Source organism: Cnephaeus nilssonii (assembly GCF_951640355.1).
Source record: "Cnephaeus nilssonii genome assembly, chromosome: 14".
Taxonomy (NCBI): Eukaryota; Metazoa; Chordata; class Mammalia; order Chiroptera; family Vespertilionidae; genus Cnephaeus; species Cnephaeus nilssonii.
The window spans coordinates 6,371,761-6,395,200 of NC_137085.1; the positions used below are offsets into that span (position 1 = coordinate 6,371,761).

Below are 23,440 nucleotides of genomic sequence, written 5' to 3' on the forward strand. Positions count from 1 at the left end.
CATTACATGTATAGATCATTGCAAGACATTCTGATCACAGAAATGTTCACGTGTGTGGGGGGTGGTGGAGGAAGGGGGCAGGCAGGCCTCTTACAATCGTGCTATTGTGTTAGGTCCATTCTCTGGTGAAGCCAGCCTGTATGGGGCCAGCAGCCCCAGAGTCTCGGCCTTCCCCTGCTGCCTAGTCCCTCTAGAAAGGCAGGCCCAAGATCGCCTCGGAAAAGACCAGAATGAACTCGGTTCTTCTCTCCAAGAGATGCCTGAGGACCCACCCAGCTCCAGGAATGCCCCAACTCCTGCTCGAGGTGGTCCCACTCCAACCTCCTTGAAGGAAAGACTGTATCTCTTAGTCACTACTGAGCCTCCAATCCTGACTCAATACCGACCCAGGGCCAAGAGAGAAAGGTATCTGTGGCGTAAGTGAATGAATGAATGAATAAGGGAGTGAGTGAATGAAGCAAGCCTCAGACCCAGGCAAACAAGCCTCACCAGCCCGGGTGCCACACCATTCCCCTCTGGGTGTCCAGGTCAAGTCTCTTTTGGGGTGCCTCCTCTCCCACCCCGTGCTCCCCCAACCGCCACCTGGCTGCTTGAACTGCCACCACAGCCCTGAGCTGCCCTCCCAGGGCCTGATCACTGCATTGCAGATGCCTGCGCTCTGTCTCCCCTGCTATGTGGGCCCATGGAGGTAGGGGGCCTTCCTTGTTCTGCTCTTTCTCCAGCCCCCAGCGCAGTGGCTGGCACAGGGGAAATGCTCAGGAAATATGCTCCATGAAGAAAATCTTTGAATTCCTATTTAGTAACCCAGGTGCCATCCTGGCTATTGGGTCGTCAGAGGGGGAATTGTCCTGACCTTGCTGGGTAGCCACCCAGATGAGTGCAGCTGTGTCCTGGGTGCTGTGATGGAGGAGCCACAGCTGCTCCTGGGGCTGGAGGAGGGCGGGCTCTCACTGCGAGTGGACGGCTCACAGAGCAGTGGACTCGTGAGTCCACTTAGAAAGGAGGGCAGCAGGCGGAACACTGGGAAGTGCTGGGGCAAAAAGAACGGCGTGTGCGGAGCAGGGAGCCGTGAGCACACCGGCTCTGTCTTCTTAAGTAGGACACTGACAAGCCCAGAGTTAAGTTTTAGAATGTGTCCTCCCACAGGCGGGAGGCCAGGGGGGCTGTGGATAAGAAACCCGGCACTGGAGGAAGCAAACGCGGTCCCGCGCCCACCTTCACCACTTGGTAGCTCTGTGGCCCCAGGCAAGTGGCTCCATCCATTACCTCTGTTTCCTCAACTGTGAAATGGGGACAAGCCTAGCCGCTGCCTCACAGGGCTGCTGGGATCAGTGAGGTAGGCCCCCAAAGTGCTTGTCCCAGGGCTCAAAGGGTAAGCCCATGCCAACAGGCGGAGGCGGCCCTGGTGCCAACACTCAGCCGGCCCAGAAGAGCAGCTCCAGGCGGGGTCCGGTTTCCCGGGAAGCCATGGGGGGCAGCACTGCCCAGCCAGTCCCAGGCCTCCCCCTCTCCTCGGAGGCTCCCCCAGCTCCAGGACTCCAGAGCACATCAGGCCCCGCCGGAAATGTAGCGGCCAACTCAGAAGCCGGGCTCCGAAATGGCTTCTGCAGACTCGCCGCCTCTGCTCTGCTGGCCGGGGCTCCTGGCAGAGGGCTCCATGCGACGGCTTCGGGGGAATCTCAAAATGGTTCCCAAGTAATGTACCATGAAAAGTCGCAGCAGCATCCTTGTCCCCCTGGCAAAGGCAACCAGCTCCCCACTGCCTAACCACATCCCCTCTTACCCTATGATCTCACAGTGTGACCACAACCGCCTCCGCCATGAACTCAGCCCTTCTCTGGAGCCAGCGACTCCCCAGGGGCAGGAGCCCAGCGTCCGGGGCATCAGGCCGATTCCACCCCCAGAGCCCCTCTTCCAGGCAGATATGCCTGACCCCGCACTACTGGCTTCTCTGGATCACGCCTGTGTTCCCATCACCTGTGACAGGGCTGGGCCCAGGCTGAAGCTACACACAATGGCTGAGAAAGCTACAGGGCTGGGCAATGGAAGGCCGGGTGATGGACACACGATTTGTCGAAGGTCTGATGAGAGTTGAGCTGGCCAGATCTGGGGACTGGCTCCAGACTCCCTGGGTGCCCACATGGGCTGCTGGTGGGAATGATTCAGGGGAGCCAGGCTGTGGGGGGATGGCAGCGGAGAGCTGGCTGCTCCCTCCCTGGCCTCCAGGCTAACAGTGAACCAGGACAGTGAAGCCCAGCCCCTCCTCCAGGTTTCCTAAGGTGAGGGGGCCACTGCTCATCCTAGATGCCCATGCTGGGGTCTCAACACTCGAATGATCAGGAAGCTTTCTAATATCTAACAAAACTCACCCTTGTGCTGACCTAAAGCCATCGCCACTTACTCAGTCAACAGTGACAAAGACGTGATCTGCATCCCGGCCATTAAACAAGCAGACACACTGGTTGGGGGACCATCTTGATCAAAGTGAGGGCACGGACCTCGCCCTCCACAGCTGAACCCCAGGTCTGATGTTTACTCCAAGTGACCTCAGGCAAGTGACCTGGACTTTCTGGACCTGGGTTTCCTGTGCTGCAAAATGCAGATAACAATGCCTTTCTCCAGGTGAGGAGATCATACAACCTGTTACCCAATCAGGGCGCTTTTGAGAGTAATGTGGTGCTCTTAGATAATTACATCACACAGCACACCTCAGCCGGGCCAGCCAGGACGCATGGCCCCGTTCCTAGGGTGGTAAGCGCCAACGAGATAGAGTACAGCTAGGCACACAGGACGTTTACAACAAACAAGTGACTGCTGTTATCTACACTATTGGTCAGCAGGGCCCTCTCCGGCCTTATCTTTTGGAATTTTCCTTTGTCTGGATCCCTCTCACATCCTAGATTACCCATTGGTTTGGGGACCTGCTGGCTTACCATACGGCTCAACCAGCTTTAGTAGGAAAAACTGTCAACTTGGAAGCTTTGATTTTTCTCTTATCTGTCCTGATGTTGGCTTAGCAATCTTGACTGGTGCTCAGGTCTGTCAGACTCACTCAGACACAGCTCAGGTTCCTGGCTGCCCACTCGGGGCCAGGTGGCAGTTCCAGATTCCCTCAGAGCCCTGGCAGAGGCCCTACACCCAGGCCTCCTGCAGTGCCTCAGCCTGGATGGCCTGGACACATAATACCTGCCCTTCAGCTGTGATCATAGGACGATGGGGCGGGGCGGGCTGCGGAGGGAGGGGCGGGTTCTGTGAGCCCCTCAGACTAGTGCTGACTCCATCCTGAGAGCGGGAGTTAATTCAGAGGTTTCTGGGGGGTCAGCAGAAGTCCTGTTCTCCCCCTGCCTAGGGAGGGGTCAGAGAACAATCCCTTTGAGTGGCCTGTAACTTCAGCACTTCTGCTGCTATGCGTTCAGCATGGCATACTTGGGAGTTCTGTTACCCACTCTGCCATTTAGTAACACTTTGCTGGGTGACTGGTCAAAATGACTCATGGTCTTTGAATCTCAATAGTTTACTCACCTGCTGTTAGTCTTTAAAGCATTTTTGTGGGAATTAGAAGATTGCTGTAATATAAATATACAAAGATGACGAGTGTGAGTTGCACTCCCTGGAGTTGCCTAAAGCACAAGGTGGGCCACATGCACGCAACCTGAACTAGCAGGCCCCCCTCCGAGGCTGTGGGGAAGACTGGGATAGTGTCCGGGTGGCAAAGGTAGGTTTACAGTTGTTAGGACATGGAACAGAGTTAATAAAGCTACTGTAATAATCATAACCTGAGTGTCTTTTTCCCTACGAACAACTGTGAACCTACCTTTGCCCACCACTGTATATAAAGCACTGGGGTGATAATTGGCTGTATACTACTATTTTTAGTACTTGAACTTTTCTCATTCCTGACCTTTGGGGTGAGAACTCACCAGAGTGCCCCAGGCAAGCAGCTTCTGCCACAGCTCTGCCTTATGAAAACAACGCTTCCCACAAAGTGGCCCCTCACCTGGGCTGCGGTACTAGAGGGACGTGGGCACGCGACGTGTGGCCCACCGCAGCAGGCACGCAGGGACGTGCACCGGAGGCTGGGTAGGACCGAGCCGGGGAGGCCAGCTCCCAGTGCGCAGAGGCCGTCACGTGGCCCAGTCACACTTGCGGGGAGGGAAACCCGTGCATAATGGAAACTCCTCACAATACAATGTGGAAAAGCCATTTCAAGAATCGTTTTTATTTTCATATCGAAGCCAAGGAAAATAGCTGGATTTGCTTTTCTTTGTTGGTCATAGGAAGAAACGGAGGAGCAGGGCTTTGATTGGAATTGAGTTCTTCCCCAGGTCTCAGATGGCTGGAATGCTGGGGGGGATGTCTCTGGGGATGCAATTAGTTGAATAAATATCAAGAGAGCAAAAGTAAACAAACTCATTACTGCCCATTAACAACTGCCAAACTAGCAAAAAACTGAGGAGTGGGGTTGGAATCTTCAAGGAAAATAAATGACTCCAAGGCGGAGCACAGCCCTCCGTGTTGGGCTGACCTGGGCTCTGGCTGCCGCGTGCTCCTGGGAAAGTCACTCGGCCTGTCTGGGTGTCTGTGTCCCCATTTATAACCACCTCCCTGGACCCAGCACAACCCCGTTCCTTCCCTTCCTTATGGTAACCCAAGAGGCTCCAGGTCACTTCTGCCAAACCCAGACTCCATGGAAACGTAACGGTACAAGAGCCAGCAGTTTCATGACTGGTCCCACCGCTCACAATGTGACCTTGAGAAAGACCACTCTGAGCGGCATCCTACTACTAACTGGCTCTGAGTGGTGCAATGATGAAATGAGATCATGAGTATGCAAAGGGCCTTGTGAACCTAAACACCTGTACGAGTGCTAACTGTCCAGTTTGGCTCACTTTTTAATCGAACAATCTCAAGAAACGCTCTTTGCAGAAAGCACAGCCTCCGATGATGTTTGCATGCTTCCCCCTTCCCCATTCTGTGCCAGTGCTGCGTGACAGGCTAGGGACCCCAACACAGCCAGCACTCAGTCCAACCAGTGGACTGCTTCAGGGATGGGAGGTGAGGCCACACAGACCTCCTGGCTTGTGAAGTGGGGTAATTCATTCTGGTATCTCCTCAGGGTGGAGGGGGGGTTCGGGGAGATGGCAAAAGTGCTGGACACACTGCCTGCACGTGGCCAGCCGCCCCACCGGGAGCCGGCTTTGCTATCGCTGCTCTAATGCTGTGATCACATTATTCCACCTCTAGTTTCGGAAGCACTTCCATGTCCTAGTGCACAAGGTGAGTCGGATCACCCCATTTCACAGAAGAGGCTCAGCTCAGCCTTCAGGATCTCAAGTGCAGGGGCACAGAGCTTTGCCCAGGAAGCCTGAGCCCAGGCTTGGGAGGGAACGGAGCTCAGTGATAAACGGTGCGCCCCTGCCTGGTCATGAGGCCTGCCTGGGGAGGTGTGCAAGTCAACCCTTTCCTGCAGTTTAGTTGCCTCCTGGGCCTCTGGCAGTTCCTTGGCCATGGCGGAGGCGCACGCTGGCATCACTCGGGCACAGAGAGGTGTTTGTCACCAGCTGCACAGGCAGGTGAGCGGCCCTGGAAGGCAGCGGCAGGCTCACCCTAGCCGGGAGGGCGGCTCCTCCCCATTGTTCTGGGCCTGGCGTGGCTGCCAGCACAGGAGCTGCCAAAGCGTGTTGGAAACCAGGCAAACACTCACAAACTCAGCCCGGTTTCCACTGACGTCACTGCAGCCCTACCTCGTAGCCCAACCCAAACCAGAGGCTCCCAAACACCTTTCTCTGCCTGGCCTGCGAGGCCTGCGCTGGCCACTGGAACTATGCTGGGGCTTGGTCATTCAAGTGGAGAACAGCTCAGCGCGGCCCTGGGAGCACAGGGTCTGTGTGCAATGCCCACCGTCTGCCACAGGTTGAGCCTAGACTCAGGCTGCTCATCGGAGAAGTCCCCAAAGGGGCCCCAGTGAAGACAAAACCTCCAGGTTCTGTGTTGTGGCTATTTTAGCGTAAATGAATGTGAAATCAGAAAGTAGTGATGCTAATATTTTTTTCTACTAAGAACCAGATTAAGTACATTTCTGTGTAGTCACTAAGAGTTTGAAGGTTAATGAAAAAGGGGCCACATGCTAAACCTGACACGCTCAGGGGAGGCCTGCTTGGCGGCCTTATAAACTTAGAGACCAAAGTACTCACATCAAACAGTCTGAACACCAACATTCCTAACTAAAAGCCCCTGTGGGGGGAGGGGGGAGGTATGACCTAGGCCTGTAGCTTCCTTGACAAAGGTCAACCTTTACTTAAGTGAGCCTGTCCATTTTCTTTTTGCATCTAACACCTCTGAAATGTAGAGCGATCATCTTTTCCAGACCCCTCAGGGCACAACCCTGTATCTCGTTCCCCACAGTGGAAACCATCTCTATGTGCCCTGAATGTTTATTAACTATCGCAGACCCACCAATGGTAAAGAAGTAGGCGGCTCTCTATTCTGCCTTTTTATCCAATCCAAAAAGTTCCCCTCTTTGCTTTCTCCATCCCTCTAATCTACCACCCAAGGATTTCATGTAATTCTCTTTACATTTCCTCCTTTTATTCTAATGTATAAAATAAGCAGTAAAACTGCCATTCTCCAGAGAGAGCATTTTCTCAATCTGTTGAGATTTTGCTTCCCAGCAATTATTATCAGTTTGGCAACTTATAAAAATTAACTGTGTCAACAGGTTTGAATACATCAAACCAAGGCTGAGTTCTGCCAGGACTGTGTGATCTTAGGCAAGTCACTTAGCCTTTCTGCGTCTCAGCTTCCTTCTCTGTAAAATGAATATAACAGTATCCACCTTAAAAAGAAATTCTGAGAATTCGATAAAGTAAAAAGCACGTGCAAAATGTGTCGGCAGGATCAGGTACCTAGCGGGCACTCGGTAAATGGATGTTATGAACATCATGAATAAATATGGTAAATGGCCTCCTGCGCAGCTCCCTCCCCCACAGGCAGTCACTTCCCTGCCGGACTGCTAAGTCCCTGCCACAGCACTCCTACTGCCTGCAGCTGTTGGTGGGCGTGTCTTTTCTTTCCTTCTACAAATACTTATTGAGCTCCGAGTATTCCAGGCCACCAGCTAGGCACTGGGAATGGAGCAGTGACCAAAACAGACACTCCGCATCCTCATGGAGCTTACATTCAGACGAGGCGAGTAGGAGACACTGTATGTCTGATGGTGATGAGGACACCTGAGGGAAAAGGTGGTGAGATCGCAATTTTAATGTACATCATATGCTTCTATAGACACAGTGGGGATGGTTTCTGTTTTGAACGTGTGTTAACTGGTTAAGTATTCAGGGAGGGCCTCACTGGGAAGGTGATATTTCAGCAAAGACCTGGAGAAGCAGAGCAGCGAGCAATGAGGAAAGTGCTGAAGACAGGAGACAGCAGGTGCAAAGGCCCGGGCCATTAGGGTGCTCGATGAGCCTGCGGAACATCCAGGAGGACAGTGCAGCTGCAGCGGTGCGAGCGAGGGTGAGAGGAGTCAGAGATAAGGTCAGGGAGGAAGCGGGACAGATTAAGAGGGCCTTACAGACCGGTTGGCTTTTTCTCTAAGATGAGCAGCCTTTTGAGTAGAAGAGTGACCGGATCTGACTTTTTTAGAAGGACCACACTGGCTGCTGGGAAGAGGAGGGGCTGCAGTGGGCAAGGCAGGAGCAGGGAGACTAGCGAGGTCCAGGTGAGAGGTGGAGGTGGGCTGACCAGGGGCAGGAGGTAGAGCAGCAGTAGAATTCTGGGAAGAGTTCCAGGATATTGATATTATAATTTGGTGGTGAATTAGATGTGGGGTATGGAAGAAAGAAAGGATGACTTCAAGGTGGTTGGCCTGAGCAACGAGAAGAATGAAGTTGCCATTTACTAACCAAGGAAAAACTGGGGTGAACAGGTAGGGATGGAGTGATGGGGGATACCAGGAGTTCATTTCTGGATAAATTAAGGGTGAGGTGCCTAACAGATAGTGGAGAAGAAGTGGCTCATTCGGAGATATGCGTCTAGAGTCAAAGGGTGAGGTCTAGGCTGGAGAAATAAAGGTGGGAGTCGTCAATGCTTGAAGGTAATCAGAGCCGCAAGACTGGGCAAGATCACCAACTGTAGAGAGGTGGGCTGGGCTCTGGGCCCCCAGGACAGAAACAGGAGGAGGAACCGAGAAGGAGCAGCCGTGAGGTGGGAGGAGGGAGTGGTGTTGGGGAAAGAAGTCCAAGAAGAGAGAGGTCAGCCATGTCCCACAGTGCTGACAGGCAAAGTATTAACGAGGACCAAGAACTGGGCATTGGTCTGGCAAGCGAGGCCACTGGTGATCTGTCTAGAGCACTTGGAGTGGAGGGGAGAGGGCAGGCCTGACAGGAGTGAGTTCAGGAGAGAACGGCGAGAGAGGGCTTTGTGGAAAGACTGAGTACAGGAACCTCTGTGAAGGGTTTCGCTAAAAAGGGGAGCAGAGAAATGGAACAGTAGCTGGAGAGGGGATGTGAGGTCAAGAGAGGATAGTCTTTAAGTTGAGAGAAATAACAGCACAATTGTTGGGAAAATGTGATCATACGGGAGAGGAGGGGGAGAATCGCTGGAGCCGTGTCCTTGAGTAGCGCGAGGAGGGATCTGCGCACGGCTGTCCCTCCCTCTTGGCCTCACTCCTAACTCATCCTTCAAGGGTCAGCGGATAGGTCACTTTCTCAGGGAAGCTTTCCTGACCCTCCGATTAGGTCAGTTCGCCGATACACTATTTCATAGCAAACGCTTCTTCCCCTTCCAGCACTTAGAGAATGTGTGGTGATGGGTAAGCCCCATGAGGGCAGGGCAGGCTCTGTGCAGCAGTGTCTGGGCAGCCACACTCTGCCTGGCACACCACAGATGCTCGATGGGTATCTGGGGAAGGTAGGAATGACCCAAGAATAGAACTGAAACAACTCCAGAGATGTCTGTTTTCTGCTCCCGCCTGGTTTAATCACATTGCAAGGATCGGGACTGTGCAGTGACTGGCTGTGGCAAATATTTGGATTTAAGGAGCTCAGTTGTTTGTTCCTGTTTGGGCTTTACAGCTTGGCTAACACACGAACAAAGCCACGGGGCCGGATACATCCTCCCATTCACATTGTCCGCTAGAAACTGAGCACCTTTCATACTATATCTAGCAATTCATTCATTTACCAAGCATTTGCTGAACTTCGCTTAGTGCAGCACCCTTGGGATGCAGGACTGAATCAGACACAGTGCTTGTCCTCATGAAACGCAGGGTCCAGCAGATGGAATCACAAAGGATTCTAATTCCTCAAATCTGTGATCGGTGTTACAAAAGGCAAGTCCAGGGGGTTATGAACGCGTAGGATGGGGAGGTTACTGGTCTGAGGGGTGTGGGACAGAGGAGAAGGCAGACAGGACAGCCCTGCCTCTGCCTCCCCTCCCAGCTCCCAGCTGCCCGCAGGAGGCTCTCGGGCCGTGGGCACCGGAGCTGTAGGCACTGGAGCTGGCTCCCGCCTTCCAATGCCTGGTGTCCCTCTCCCTTTCTATCTCTGCGGGGCCTGCCTGTCTCCTGCTGCTGCTTCCAGAGAGCTGCCTCCTGGAGTGCGTTTTTGGAAAGATCTGCCTGGAGAAGGCTGAGCTCATTTATGGCACAGGCCACTGGCAGTGACAGGGCTGTTACTGAGTCTCCCCTTTTGTTTACTTTCAGGTTTTCATAGGCTCCATTCGCAAAGAAAAGCCACCATTCTGCAAGGACCATGAGGGCGCTGTGCGCGACGTGCTGGTGGCTGGGACTGCTGGCCGCCCTGGGAGCGGCTGCCGGCCAGAAGGAGGGTTTGGAGGGCACCGAGGAGGGCTCGCCAGGCGAGTTCATTTACCTGAACAGGTACAAGCGGGCCGGCGAGTCGCCGGACAAGTGCACCTACACCTTCATTGTGCCCCAGCAGCGGGTCACGGGCGCCATCTGCGTCAACTCTAAGGAGCCCGAGGTGCTCCTGGAGAACCGCGTGCACAAGCAGGAGCTGGAGCTGCTCAACAGCGAGCTGCTCAAGCAGAAGCGGCAGATCGAGGCGCTGCAGCAGCTGGTGGAGGTGGACGGCGGCATCGTGAGCGAGGTGAAGCTGCTGCGCAAGGAGAGCCGCAACATGAACTCGCGCGTCACGCAGCTCTACATGCAGCTCCTGCACGAGATCATCCGCAAGCGGGACAACGCGCTGGAGCTCTCGCAGCTGGAGAACCGGATCCTGAACCAGACGGCCGACATGCTGCAGCTGGCCAGCAAGTACAAGGACCTGGAGCACAAGTACCAGCACCTGGCCACGCTGGCCCACAACCAGTCCGAGATCATCGCGCAGCTCGAGGAGCACTGCCAGCGGGTGCCCGCGGCCAGACCCGTGCCCCAGCCGCCCCCGGCCACCCCGCCCCAGGTCTACCAGCCGTCCCCCTATAACCGCATCATCAACCAGTTCTCCACCAACGAGATCCAGAGTGATCAGAACCTGAAGGTGCTGCCGCCGCCCCTGCCCACCATGCCCACCCTCACCAACCTCCCGTCCTCCACAGACAAGCCGTCGGGTAAGTTCCCTCCCGGAGCCTGCTCCGTTGGGGCCTCAGAGCCGGGCACTAGGCTTCCCTTGGCGGAGGCCGAGAGTTGGGGAAGAGCCACAGTAAGTGGAAGCTGGGCCAGCGGACATATAAGCCCTTGGATCCAGCTGCTGGAACCGGTGGGGTGCAAGGGGGACCACGTTCTTTAGATGGATGCTCTGAGGTAGAACCAGGAAACTGGGGGAGTCTCAGAACAAAATAAGTGCTCTCTGGCTCTGACAGGAGAGAACCCAAACCTGTTGTTTTCTGAGCTCTGCATTAGATGCTCTGTGCTGGCAGGCAGGATGTCTCCCCGGCAAGCTCTTGTACTGTGCCTGGCACAGAACTGGCATTTGGTAAGTGCCAGTGAAGAAGCGACAGGCCAGAGGAAAAGTGTGTTCACGTTAACAGTATGAGAAACATATTGTAGGGCTGGGGCACGGGAGCGATTACTGTTAAAGCCCACACATTTGCTGGAGTCTGGTGCTGTCTAGAATTTCCAGTGATGATTCCATAGACTCCCAAATGCATGCTTCATCATAAACATAAAGTATAGTAATTCTCAGAATATCATTTTGGGGGGAGAATGGAGCTGCTGTTAAGTTTTGAAGCTTGACCAAGATACTGGCACTGGGCAATCTCGTGTGTATGACATCGTTAACTGCTACAGCTCCTTACAGAAGACAGATCAAGAGGATAAGTACCCTGCTCATGGGTTAGGACCTTTCAGGGCTGACTCCGTGCTCTGGGAATCCTCACTTGGGGGGAAGCCCAGCTCCCGAAGCTCAGCCTCTCCTTCACCCAGGACCCTGCAAACCTCCTGAATGGTTGTCACATGAGAATTAGATTCATCTTTGCAAAAATTAACCACAAATCTGCTCAAAGTCAGTGATTTTGGTACCACTTCACTGTATAAGCAGGGAGATATTTTTACTGAAACTATCCTATTTTACACATATTTCACACTTCTGAAAATAACCACTACTACTGGGAAGAGCAGCTTCTTGCTAATTCCAGGGAGGGCTGAACCTGCGTCCAGGAGGGTGGCCTCTGCAAAGACAGGGCTACACTGTCTGCAGACCTGTGGGGCGGGGCAGAGCGCCTGCCCACAGCCCCTCGAGGAAAGCCCTCCACTGGGTGTGCGGGTAGGAACACACGCTCTGGAGCAGACTGGCCTGGCTCAAACTCTGGCTCCCCCACGGATTAGCTCTGGGACAGTAAGCAAGTCCCTCCACCCTGTAGAGCCTCAATTTCTCCATATGTCAATGGGGATAGATTGAAATTGTGCCTACTTGAGGATTAAATGCAATAGTTCAAAAAGTGTGTTTAGCACAGTACTGGTCTCATGTAGTTTCAATACATGGTAGCTATGAGTCTCCTTTGGTCTTGGTCTCTTCATCTTAAAATAAGGAGATTGAAATAAACAGTCCCTTTTTATCTCTGGCATTCTACAGCTGATCTACAGTCTAGAGTCACATGATTAACTATACATGCGTCTGTTTTAAATAAGAAGCTCCAAAGAGAGGGCAGGGCGTGTTGATACATCTTGATAGAATACCCAGAGGGTAAAACATGCCCTTTGGGCACCAAATAAAGGCTCGGCTGAATGTTACTATAATCCTGATGGGAGTCAGGCCAACCTCAGTGGGTGAGAAATAGATATCCTCTCACCTAAGCATCTCTGGTTTCTGACTCGACAGTGCCAGGACATTGCTGAGCTTCACCCGAGCTGATGGATACAGTGTAGGAATAAAGACCTAGGTCTGCATCCACCCCTTGTTAGCTGCTTGCTCGTGAGAAAGTTACCTAACCCTGAGCCACAATTTTCTCCTCTGTAAAGTGGGGACAAGTGTTACAATATCACAGTTTGTTGTGGAAACTCAGTGCAGCCAGACATGTGTGATATTATGTCCCACGGGACAGCCAGCAATGGCAGAGCCCCGTCTCTGTGCTGGTCACAGAGCTGGACTAGGGGAGCAGGAACTCAATCTGGGGTAGGTGGCAGATGCATGAATGCACTGGGACCCATCCAACACCCACCAGTCTACCCTGTAAAGTCGGTACATCAGGTCTGACAAAGGATCTCTCCGAGAGAAAGCATCCATCAAGGTCAAAATTTCCAGAACTTTCTGAGAATTTCTGGGACCAACATAACAAAGTACCTGAAATCAGGGACACAGTGAAAATCATGGGCTGCGCAGTCACGGTGGCAACACCCTGGTGTGCTCCGTGTCCCCTTCCCTTTCCTGGTGCTGGACTAAGCGGAGAGGAAAAGACAGATGGTCTCTCTCAGCCAATCAGCAGAGCGCGCTTATCAGGCCTGTTCCAAGAGCCAGGGGCAGGTTCTGGTCCTGGAAAACAAAACCTCTTCTATGCTCTTGCCCAACAGATTCTCTGAGCCTGGGGACATCACTCAGCCAGAAACACCTTTGCAATTAAACACCTTTGCACTCAAGCTTGGCAGCTTCTAAATCTTTCCTTCCGCAATCTCAGAGCCATCCACTCTTTCCTCACTGTCCAGGCTGCTCAGCGCACAGTGCCCTTCCCCAGGGGATGAGGGAGCCACCACTGCTTATCTGAGCTGCACTCTCCAGCCTGCTCCAGACAGAACAGACTGGCCCCGGGCCAGGCCTAGGTGCTCAGAGCCTGAGGAGGGAGACCGGCAGCCTCCAGCTTCCCTGGCATCTCACTTGGGTTTTGTCCTGTCTCTCTCAGGTCTGAGGAGACCTGGGCATTTTGGTTAGGATGATGCCGGTGATAAGGCCTGGTCCTGCTGCCCTTCCTGCCTCGCTTCCTCTCCGCTCTTTCTCATGCTCACACGTCCCCTGCCCTCCTTCTCCAGCTGTGTGCCTTGGACACACACACATCAGCCGGGTCTGTTGGAGAGAAAGGATGCATGAGGCAAAGGAGAGGACAGGATGGGGCTTCAGCTCTGTCTGCTCTCAAGCGGGTTCTGGGAGGCCTGGGACACCCTTCCTCAGCTCAGCCCAGGCACAGCCAGGCACAAGTCAGCCCTCCGGCCCAGCGCCCTCCTGGAAGGAAAGAAAGGAAAAGCACGGCTACCACCAGCTGCCGCCGAGAGGCCTTGTCTGAAACGAATCTTTGAAAACCAAGAGGAGTAGGCATTTCTAGCTGTTTTCTCTCTTGAGGCAGATAACAGCATCAGCTCAGTTTTTTTCTCAATAGAGTCCGAAGGGGCCACAGAATCATAAAATATTAGAGCGTGTTAGGGCCTCTCTGCCTCCCCACCCCAGGGCCTGCCAGTGCAGAGCCAAGACTGGTCCTTGGACTTCCACCATCCAGGACAGCGATTTTCAACTGGTGGCCTCAAGAATTTTTAAAATATGCAATACCTGACTGGTCAGGGGCACTGACTTCTTTTCCCTTAGATTGTCAAATAAAAATATGGCAACAGCCAACACAAACAGCCATCCGGTGGGAGTGAATCAAAATTATACCTATTTTTTTGTCAGATCAGCAAAAAATATATTTGTTGGTGTGCCACAGAATTTTAGTAATTAGTTTATGTGTGCCATGAGATGAAAAATGTTGAAACGGTTGATCTAGGATACTGAGGTTCAGAGGTTAAGTAACTTAGCCAAGATTACACAGCTATTAAATTGCTCAGCCAAGGCTCAAACCCAAATCTGTCTTAACCATTCTGCACATTTCCATGGAAAGGCTGGAGGGGAACCGGTGTGAAAATCACTCTATAAATGCCTGCCCCGGCCCACGTGCCAGCTGCTGGGACCTGACCCTCTGTCACTATTTCATGTACCAGGTTCCAAGCAGCTCCTTGTAAAAGAGCTCTGGGAACAGCATTGGCGAACTTACTATTAGAACTCACACTTTCTAGTAACAGGAGACATTGTTGCCGAGAACCCGGGGACACTATGTTGCCTGCCTCCTTGCTCAGGCCTAGGAGGAACCAATTGAACCAACTGTCTGTGGCCAGTTCACTATTCACACAAAAAAAGACTGTAGTGAATTTATGCCGCCAAAAAGCAAAGAGAGAGAGAGAGAGAGAGAGAGAGAGAGAGAGGCAGAATTAAGTTAGCATCACAATACAGCATGTCTAAAACAATCGAGCTCTCCCACAGAAAACATACTGTGCACCTGACTTGTAGTAAATGGACCAACCGAATCCGTAGATAAATCTGGACAAATTCTCTAGGGCTACTGCAACATAGAGCTAAGTCTAAAGTCCTCATTTCTTTAAATAGGTTAACTCTAGATATATAAAACTCAGGAGCTCTGAACTGCTCCTAGGGCCACATGGGCCGCAACTGTGCAGGCCAGAAAGGACAGGCAACTCGAACAAATGTTTTCCTAGATGAATTTTTTCCTCTTATTTTATGTCCTGCTCTGAGGTGGGAAGTATGGACACAGGTTTGTGGTTCCCTAGCACGGTGGCATGTTTTAAAATCGAGAAGATCTATCACACTGGGGCTTCCGTTCCTTCTGGAGGTCAAGCAATCTTCAATCCAGGTGAAACGCTATTGGTCGGGTGTTCTGCCAGCTCTAGCCAACCAGCTTCCAAGCCTGAAGCGCTGTGGGGGGCGGGAGAAGCACCTGGAAACTGAGGATGGCGAGGGGGACTCCAGCCACGGCTGACGGGGCCTTCCCATCACAGCTGCGGGGAGCACAGCCCAGCCCTCAGGCCTCCAGAGCTCGTGTCGTGCACTGCGCTGCGCTGTCCAGTTTCTAGTGTTATTGTTGAACAAAGTAAGATTTCCAAATTCATTACGAACTACGTAATCCAGTGATATTTCTAAGAGCATTCTTTGCTGGCTTCCTGATAAACAAAAGCCACTCCAGTGAGAGCTGGGTCATCTGCCTTGTAGCTTTGCTTTCTCTTTTCCCCTCCTGGGTACCTCGGGGACCAGGTCACAGAGAGAGCCTTTGAGTGCGATGGTGAGCTCTTCCTCTATGACGCAGGCCTTTTCCAAGGAAAACATTTGGCTAAGTGCTTACGGCCCCGGGAGATAAACTATCAACTTGTTACAGTTAAAAGTGGTGATCTGGCATCCTGTGATGGGGAAATCGCAACAGTTTGGCACTAGGCAAACTGGAAGTTATCTAGAAAATCCTGGAGCTCAGGCATCTGTGGCCAGCTCACTAGTCAACAAAAGGATTGCTGTGGCGAATCTACGCGGGGGACTGTATCAAAACCCTGAGATGCTCCCCGGGAAAGTGACAAGGAGAATTGAGTTGGCACCCTCCTGCCGTGTCTAAGCGAAGCCGGTTAGGTTTGCTGAGTGCAGTGGGCAGCCCGCTGCTGTAAAAGGAACGCCGTGTACTTCCCAGTGGCCTCAGGGCCAGGAAGGTCGCAGGCAGCAGGACAGTGCCTCCTACGCTCCCCGGGGCAGAGGGCCCCTGCTATGACTCTAGAAGCAGAGCATGTGACATAAGCCTGATTGATGATCCTGGCCCTGTACCCCAAGATGAGCCAATGGAGCTACAGGACCCAGAGTGGCTTTGTCATTTTTTTTAAATGGATAAATGATTGTCCCTTAATAGATTTTTTTGGATACAATAACTTAAGTTAAAATTAGTGCACATATAGAGAATAATTTTGCTAAAAATGTTTAGTTTAAGTGACAAATATAATAGTTTTCTTTATTAAATTTCTAAATGTTGAAATTAAGTGGAATGCTAGAGTCACATCCAAAAGAACAGACAATCCATCCCGTGCCGACTTTCTACTACCCGCTGCCCAGACTCCCCACAGCACAGGTTTCCTCTCCCATGGTTTGGTCTGCATCCTGATTATCCCGTCGTGGGGTCCCTGTTTCCAGATGGATTTATTATTATTGGTCCTCAGACTGAAAAGAACAGAATGAGGATGACAAAGGGATTGGGCTGATGGTGGTGAGGAAACGGGAGATGGAGGAATGCATGTGGGGCGCTAGGCTGGGAAGATGAACCCATAACCACGGCCCCTGAGAAGGTTCCTGCCCCGAAGGAGGCCACAGTCTGGTGGGAAGTGAGACCCCAACAATCCTAATACAGTGTGACAGCCACGGCACAGTGAGGCAGAAGGGACCAGGACCAAGAAGGCAGAGCTGAGTTCTAATCCCAGACCGTCCACTTTCTGCCGAGCCTTAGTTTCCTCACTGCTGCAGGGACTCCCGAGGATGAGATGAAAGAGTGTGTAAGGGCCTAAATGCACAGTAATCATCACCCCTATTATGTCCCAGGAGAGATAAATAAGCAAGACATGGGAACCCCGAGGAGGACAAGCAGTCCTCTGGGGTTGGGGAAGCCTTCCTGGAGGAGGCGTGAGGAGGGCTGAGGGCCTTGCAGTGAGCTCTCAGAACCACTGCCAGCATCACCAAGAAATCCCGAGGACTGGGCTTAGTGCTGGGCAAGTGTCTTGTTTTCAGAAAGAGAAAAAGGATGAAATACTAGAACTATATACTAATTGGCTTGTGGTCAAGCCCCAGAAAAAATATGGAAAAGATTATAAAGAGGGGTTTGTGGGCATTTAGAAAATGAAAAGGTGATCAACGAAAGCCAACATGGATTCCCTAAGAACAAGCCCCTAAGCTGATTCCCTTTCCTGGAAGTGGCGGAGGGGCTGGGAGCCTGCAGGACCGCCACCTGTGTACACCGTGGATCTGACAGGCTCTTCCAAGAGGTGCCTGTAGACCAGCACCGACAGTCTCCGGGCATCCTCAGCACTGCACCCAGGCGCCTCCGTGTGCTCCCACCTCTGCAACCTCCCTCACCCTGCAGCCTCGGGCACCGCTGACCCACGCACCGGAGCCCCAGAACTCCACTCCCGCTGGTCCTGGGGAGCCACAGGGAGCTGCTCACCTCTCACACCAGGAGCCACCACCGCCCCTCCTGGTCTAACCTCTTCTTTCTAAAATTGCTTGCAAGTCCTTGTTTCTCTCCTGCCCAAGGTATTGATGGAAACCAAGGAGTGAGCACTGTGTGTCCTGAGGTCAAACTGGCAGGAGCAGGATCCCCACAAGCTCTTCATGGGCCCAGGAGTTCTGGTTTGGGAGGCCTCAGAGTGCACCAGATGCATGGAAACATGCCCACCTCACACACCTCCTGTACTTTTTGCTGTAAGAATTCTAAAAGGATTTTAATAATTTTGCTTTTGAAATCATTTGGCCAAGAGTAACACAATTTATGGTTGGCTCTGATTTCTCAGCAAACATCAGGCATGTTCAGGAATTCTTGGGGAGTGAGAAAAATCTACCTACAAATTGTTTTCAAAAGTAATAACATTTTAATGAAGACTAAATTTAACAATTAATGAATTTGACAACTTGTTAAACTTTGCAGAAATTTAATTACCTGCTTATAAATTTTGATTTTGTAGTTCTCTTTTCATATTTTAGAGTGAACAGATTTTCTTAGGCCTCGAACACTTTTGTAAACTCCTGAGAAGCTCATTGGCCCTGTGCCCATCGTCAGAGGGCAGGTTAAGTGGCCTGAACAGCAGGCATAAGCATTTGGACCCTCTCCCCCGAAGGACCAGAAACAACGTTCATGATGTCAACTCTGAGCCCTGCAGGAACTTGAACTTGAGTAGCCTGTGGGAACGCACCAGCTTCCTGGTGTTTAGGTTATTGTTTTGTACTCTGGTTCACTCAAAAGTGGTGACTGACATAGAATATATACGTTCATAACTAAAATATTCCTTCCCCAAGCCTGCTGGATAGACAAGGCGTGAGTGAGCAGCACCTATAATCGACCCCCCACAGGTGTCTGAGCGCCTGCCTGCAGGGGTGCCCAGGATCCTGTCCCTGGCTGGTCAGGACTCCGCCTAAGCATTCCACACGCCTCGATAGGTTAACCTTTTGCACTCGGATGTCGAGTGTGACTCGACACGGTTAGCATTAGAATAAAGGAATCGAGAAAAAAGCAAGCGAGTGCAAAGGGTTAATGTGGCTAGAAAAGTCCAGGTCCAATTTCAACAACTAGTCATTTCTTCTGTTAGAGAAACGTTTCAGGGAGTGGAGAAAAGACTTTTTGGAGAGAGACCATCAGTGGGAATAATTGAAACCAGCATACGGTTCTCACGCAAGAGCAGTGTGTCTCGGTGACATCACAGAAGCCTCCCCTGTGCCCACGTATGAACTAACACATCCCTAGAACATTCTCCACAGGCCACGGGGCCTCTGCACAGCCTCAGGTGGTCACACCCAGAGCCTTGGGCATCATGGGTGAAGAGGCCTGTAAGGCTGCTGGCCAGCCACTCGGCCTCGTCCAGCTCATGGCCAGGCAGGCCTCTGCCCTGCCCCCTCACCCCAGACAAGCCAGGGAAGAGAGGCATCACTCCTGCCCACACAGGCCCCACGGTCTACCCACGTCTTAGCTGCTGGCCTCAGGAGCTTCCAGTCAACCTGGGCAGACATTCATGAGGCCACGTTCCCAGCAGGAGGGTGACTGCATGGAGAGGTGGTGCAGTTCGTGAGCCTGTTTCTCTGGTGGGCAAGTTAGGCTGCCCGGGATGCAGGGAGGGAACCGAGACTAGGAAGTTACACGCAGGTCTGGCCTGGCTGCAGGCTCCACTCTTTTACCAGAGAGACCCTGCGCTGGGGACAGCATGCCCTGGATCCGTCATCAATACGTGGTGCCTGGCTTCTGGGTGGCTATGTTCCTTGGGTGCCTGCCCCCTCTTCTGTCAAGTACCCCAGCCAGGAGCGGGGAAGCAGGGAGGGGACTGTGGCACCCAAACCTGATCACCTCCACACTTACCAAGTTTGGCACTGAGGTTTGGGGGCCCAAGACCTGTATGCCTGTGTTCCCGTTGCCACCTTCCTTCTGGGGAGGCCTCCCTGTGCCGCTTCCCTAAGGAAACTCGCAGACTCAGCGCGGCCATGGCGGCTGCACTTCCCTGCACGTGGAACATCCCGCAGCTGCAGCCCGAGAGTGTAAATACGGTCTTTATAGAGACAGGGTCGGGGCGCTCACTCCGCTCAGAGCCTGTGCAGCCGCGTCAGTGTTGGCCTGGCGCTCCGGGCACGGCTGCCCTGCCGAAGGGGAGCCAAGGGAAATACCGCCGGGCACTCTGCACTGTTCCGAAGGGAGAGCTCTGCCCACGCACACCGAGAACGCAGCTTCATTGACAAAAAGCTTCCCATGCTTCATTCACCTCACTGCATCTCTGAGGCCCTCTCCCCTGCAGCTCCGCTGTTAACATGCCTTCACGGAAACGTCTCTCAGTAAATAACTTACACTTAGTCCTGGAAATTCAAAAGCAGAGACAGTGACTTGTTTGTGTGGGATGGGGAAGGTGGGCAGTGAACAACTTCAAAACCATCAGCTCTCATCTGTCAGAGAAAGGAAGAGAGGACCCTCGTGACACCGCCCTGGCTGCCTTGTGCTGGGTGCTCCTGTATTCACGAGACCCTCAGAAGAGGTAGGGTTCTTCCCCCCTGTTTACAGAAGAAGAAACTGAGGCTCAAGGACCTGTCAAAGCCCCACCGTGAGGAGAGGAGGCCACGGAGACTTGAGCCGAGGGCTCCTGACTCCCAGTCTGGGGTCCTATCCCCAGCTTTCTCCGCGGAGTCCTCAGTAGTCGGATGCCTCGCCTGGCCCTCCCCAGCGATGCCTGTATATATAACATCAAAGGAGGATGTTCTGAACTGGCCTTTTCAATGGCGCCGCATGACAGTCTTACTGCTGCCATCTTCTGCTCTTCCGTCCATTTGCCAACTTTTCAGTGCTAAGTGTTTTTCTGACTAATTTTCATCCATCATTTAATTTTCCGACCTTTGCCAAAGGTCAGATCTGCTAGAGCTCTGCAGGGGTTGGAGGGAAAACTGTTTGGAAATGCGGTTACTGGTGGGAGCTAATAGGTCCTGGACATCGTGGGAAATGCAGGATGCGGGAGGCACATGGAGTTTTGTTGTATGTTTTTTTGTAACAGTAGGCGATACTAAACACTTGCATACCATTTCATACCTATTCCATGATTTTAGAAAGCATGCCATACCTAAAAGCCTTAAAGGAAAGATTTCCCAGATTTGCCTTATAAATTTTAAAGGAGCTCTGGCCAGTGTGGCTCAGTTGGTTGAGCGGCATCCCAGGCTCTGAAGAGTCTTGGTTGGGTCCCTGGTCAGGGCACATGTGGGAGACAACTGATTAATATTTCTCTTTCACATCCATGTTTCTCTTTCTCTCTTTCCCTCTCCCTTCCTCTCTCTCTAAAATCAATTTTTAACAACCTTTAGAAAAAATATTAAAAGGGAAAATTTCTTCTACATCATAAAAGATACTAAGATAGTTGAAAAATGGGCAAAGGACACCAAAAGGTAAGCACAGAAGATAACCAAATCATCAGTAAAGATGGTTTTTAAAGGGTATAACACCTTGACAAAGAAGAAGCATAAGTTTTTATATTTTTAACCTGGCTGACTAGCAAAGATTAAAAACAGTCTTAGGGACACAGAGACAAGTCAGCCTGGGCCTCCCTACCCTGGAGTTCACTCTGGTTGGAGAAAAAGAAGAGAGCTATAGTGGGTGGTCGCTGGACCATCCAGACCTGGGTTCAGATACCGGATATGCCCCTCACCAGCCATGTGACTTCAGGGGTGTCACCTGACGTCCCACAGTACCTGGAGGACGGGGTGTATAAATACACGGATGGGGGTATGGTAAACAATCACTCATGCTGGCTGGGAGGGGTGTTTTATTGTTGCTACCACTCCAGTCAGGGCTCTCTTAGAGCTAGGGATTCATCACCTGGGGTCCGGAGGTCCATTTACCTTCTGAAATTATAAGCAAAGTTGTGTGAGTCTGTGGATTTTTCTAAATACAGATCTAGAGCTTTCCCCAAATTTTTAAAGGCACCAGTGACCCCAAAACATTTTAAAGTAAGCTCTTTGTAGAAATGCCAAAGGTAAAGCTAAAACCATGATGGCACCCACAAAAGTAGCTCAGGCTGGGAGCCACAAGGCTGGCCTGCCCCTCCCGTGACCTTTTCCAAAGCTGCCCTTCCCCCAGAGCTGCACAGGAGCCCTGCAGAAAGAGCCTGGTGCTGGTCTCGGGGGACGTATGCTGAGGCTCTGCTGGTCTCCCGGCACCAGCATCCCCATCTAACGGCCTCCCCTGTGCTTCGGACTCGGGAAGGAGCTGGAGCCTCCACGCCCACGGCAGCTCTGCTCCAGCTGTCGGGGACAGACTCCCATTCTCTGCCTTGGTCCCTGGGGCTGTGGGCTGAACACAACCAAAACCTTTTTCTCCTTCATGAATGCTCTTTCTGGGTCTGGCCTCCCCTTCCCAGGACGGAAGAGGCACAAGGCGAAGAAGGGAGCAGCCGCTTGTGCCACATCTGCTACCGGGCGGTGTGGGGGGTACTGCCCACCCCTCGGAGGAGAGAGGGGGCTGGTGAACAGGTAAATGAGTGGGAAGCCTGTGCCTGGAGCATGACGGGAGGAGCCTCCTGGGTAACTGTCGGTCGTAAGCACCCACACCAACCTTCCTTCTCGGTGCTGTTTGGGCACTGGGGACAGACAGAGGGGGCGAGCCAGACCAGCCCCGCCTTCCCATCAGGTTCCAGGGAAGCTGCCCTAACACAGCAGCAAGGGCTCAGGAAAAGCCCAACTGAGATGTGCAACGAAGACCAAAAAACCCAGACTTTTCCTATTTTGCCATCACGTGTAGACTCATTGAGCCCAACCACCATCCAGGAAGGAATCTGAGACGTTTGATGTACACAGGCGAGCTGAGCACCCAGCACCCAGAGTCACCCCTCCCCCACACACAGAGGGGGAAGGACAGGATTCCCAGCAGCTCAGGTCCAGAGAAGGCTGGTGAGGGCAGCTCCTCCCTTTCTGGGCATCGGAGCAACCCCACCCTGGGCTCCTGCTGCCGGCAGGTACCCCCGGGCCTGGGACTCCGTAAACAGTTGTTGAGTAAACATACAAATTAACAGAAAGAACAAGATGGGGCTTTCCTGGCATGTTCGATCTTGCGCATCTCGGATTGCGGAATATTTTGAAGAGAAGCTGAAGCAAAGTATACAATTTTCTTTATTTTAAAATATGTAGCCAATAAGAGATGTAGTTCAATGGCTAGGTCCTGAAAACCTTCTCAAGGTTCCTCAGATGAATGAAGAAGAAGAAGGCAGCCTATTTGGACCTTGGTGACTCAAATTTGTTGATGGGACCAACATCCAAACACAGGAAACCACCAGGGGGATAGGAGGGGGAGAGGGAGAGACCTACAGTAGCTATTCGGACCCCAAGAGACACCCATTCCTTCTGACTCAAGCTCTGTGAAGTCACAGAAAATCACAGAGCACATCCAGTCTCGGCTTCAGAAGAGCCGTGGACGGGGTGCATCCTAGACACCAGCCTGTAAGTCCATGGACCTGCCCGGAGAACTGCAACCTCAGAACATGTGAACTCCAAGCATCTGGCCCTCCGTGAGCTTTCCTTGGAAAATACACAGACTGAGCTAAAGAGAACTTGGTCCCCCAAAAGGGTGTTTGGAGGCCAGCGTCTGAATCCCAGAAACATCCTGAAATCTCTGGCTAGGTGACCAGATTTGGGGCCCTGCTTGGGTCCCTGTGACTACACGGAAATTCATTCACGAAAAACTGTGGCAGCTGCCACCGAACACTGTCCTGACAAGGCGGGTAGGAGTCAGAGCTGAGGCGCCAGCCGGCTCAGCCCACAGGACTCAGGAAGAGCAGCAGCCGTCTCCCCAACGGGATGAGGCCGCCAGAGTCGCACAGTGCTGCTGAATCTGCGCATCTGGTGGGCACTCATCTCTCTTTGCCAATACAACCAACTTTAAAAGAAAAATCACTCCAGGAACGCCACACATATGATCTCAGTAACCCTTACCACCTTAAATGAGGCAAAGATGATCTCCCTTCTACAAGCTGGGGAAA

At 52.4% G+C, this 23,440-nt stretch overlaps 2 protein-coding genes across 18 annotated transcripts in view; one reads left to right on the plus strand and one right to left on the minus strand.

Annotated features, from left to right (window-relative positions):
- RALGPS1 (Ral GEF with PH domain and SH3 binding motif 1) overlaps window positions 1-23,440 on the minus strand; it is a 226,324-nt gene that overhangs the window by 77,323 nt on the left and 125,561 nt on the right. The window lies entirely within an intron of this gene.
- The window catches only part of ANGPTL2 (angiopoietin like 2), a 33,872-nt gene that overhangs the window by 4,472 nt on the left and 5,960 nt on the right, over window positions 1-23,440 (plus strand). Inside the window, exon 2 of the mRNA XM_079790435.1 lies at window positions 9,704-10,569. Within this exon, the coding sequence (XP_079646561.1) occupies window positions 9,753-10,569 (817 nt within the window). The 5' untranslated portion in view covers window positions 9,704-9,752. The remainder of the gene's footprint in view (window positions 1-9,703; window positions 10,570-23,440) is intronic.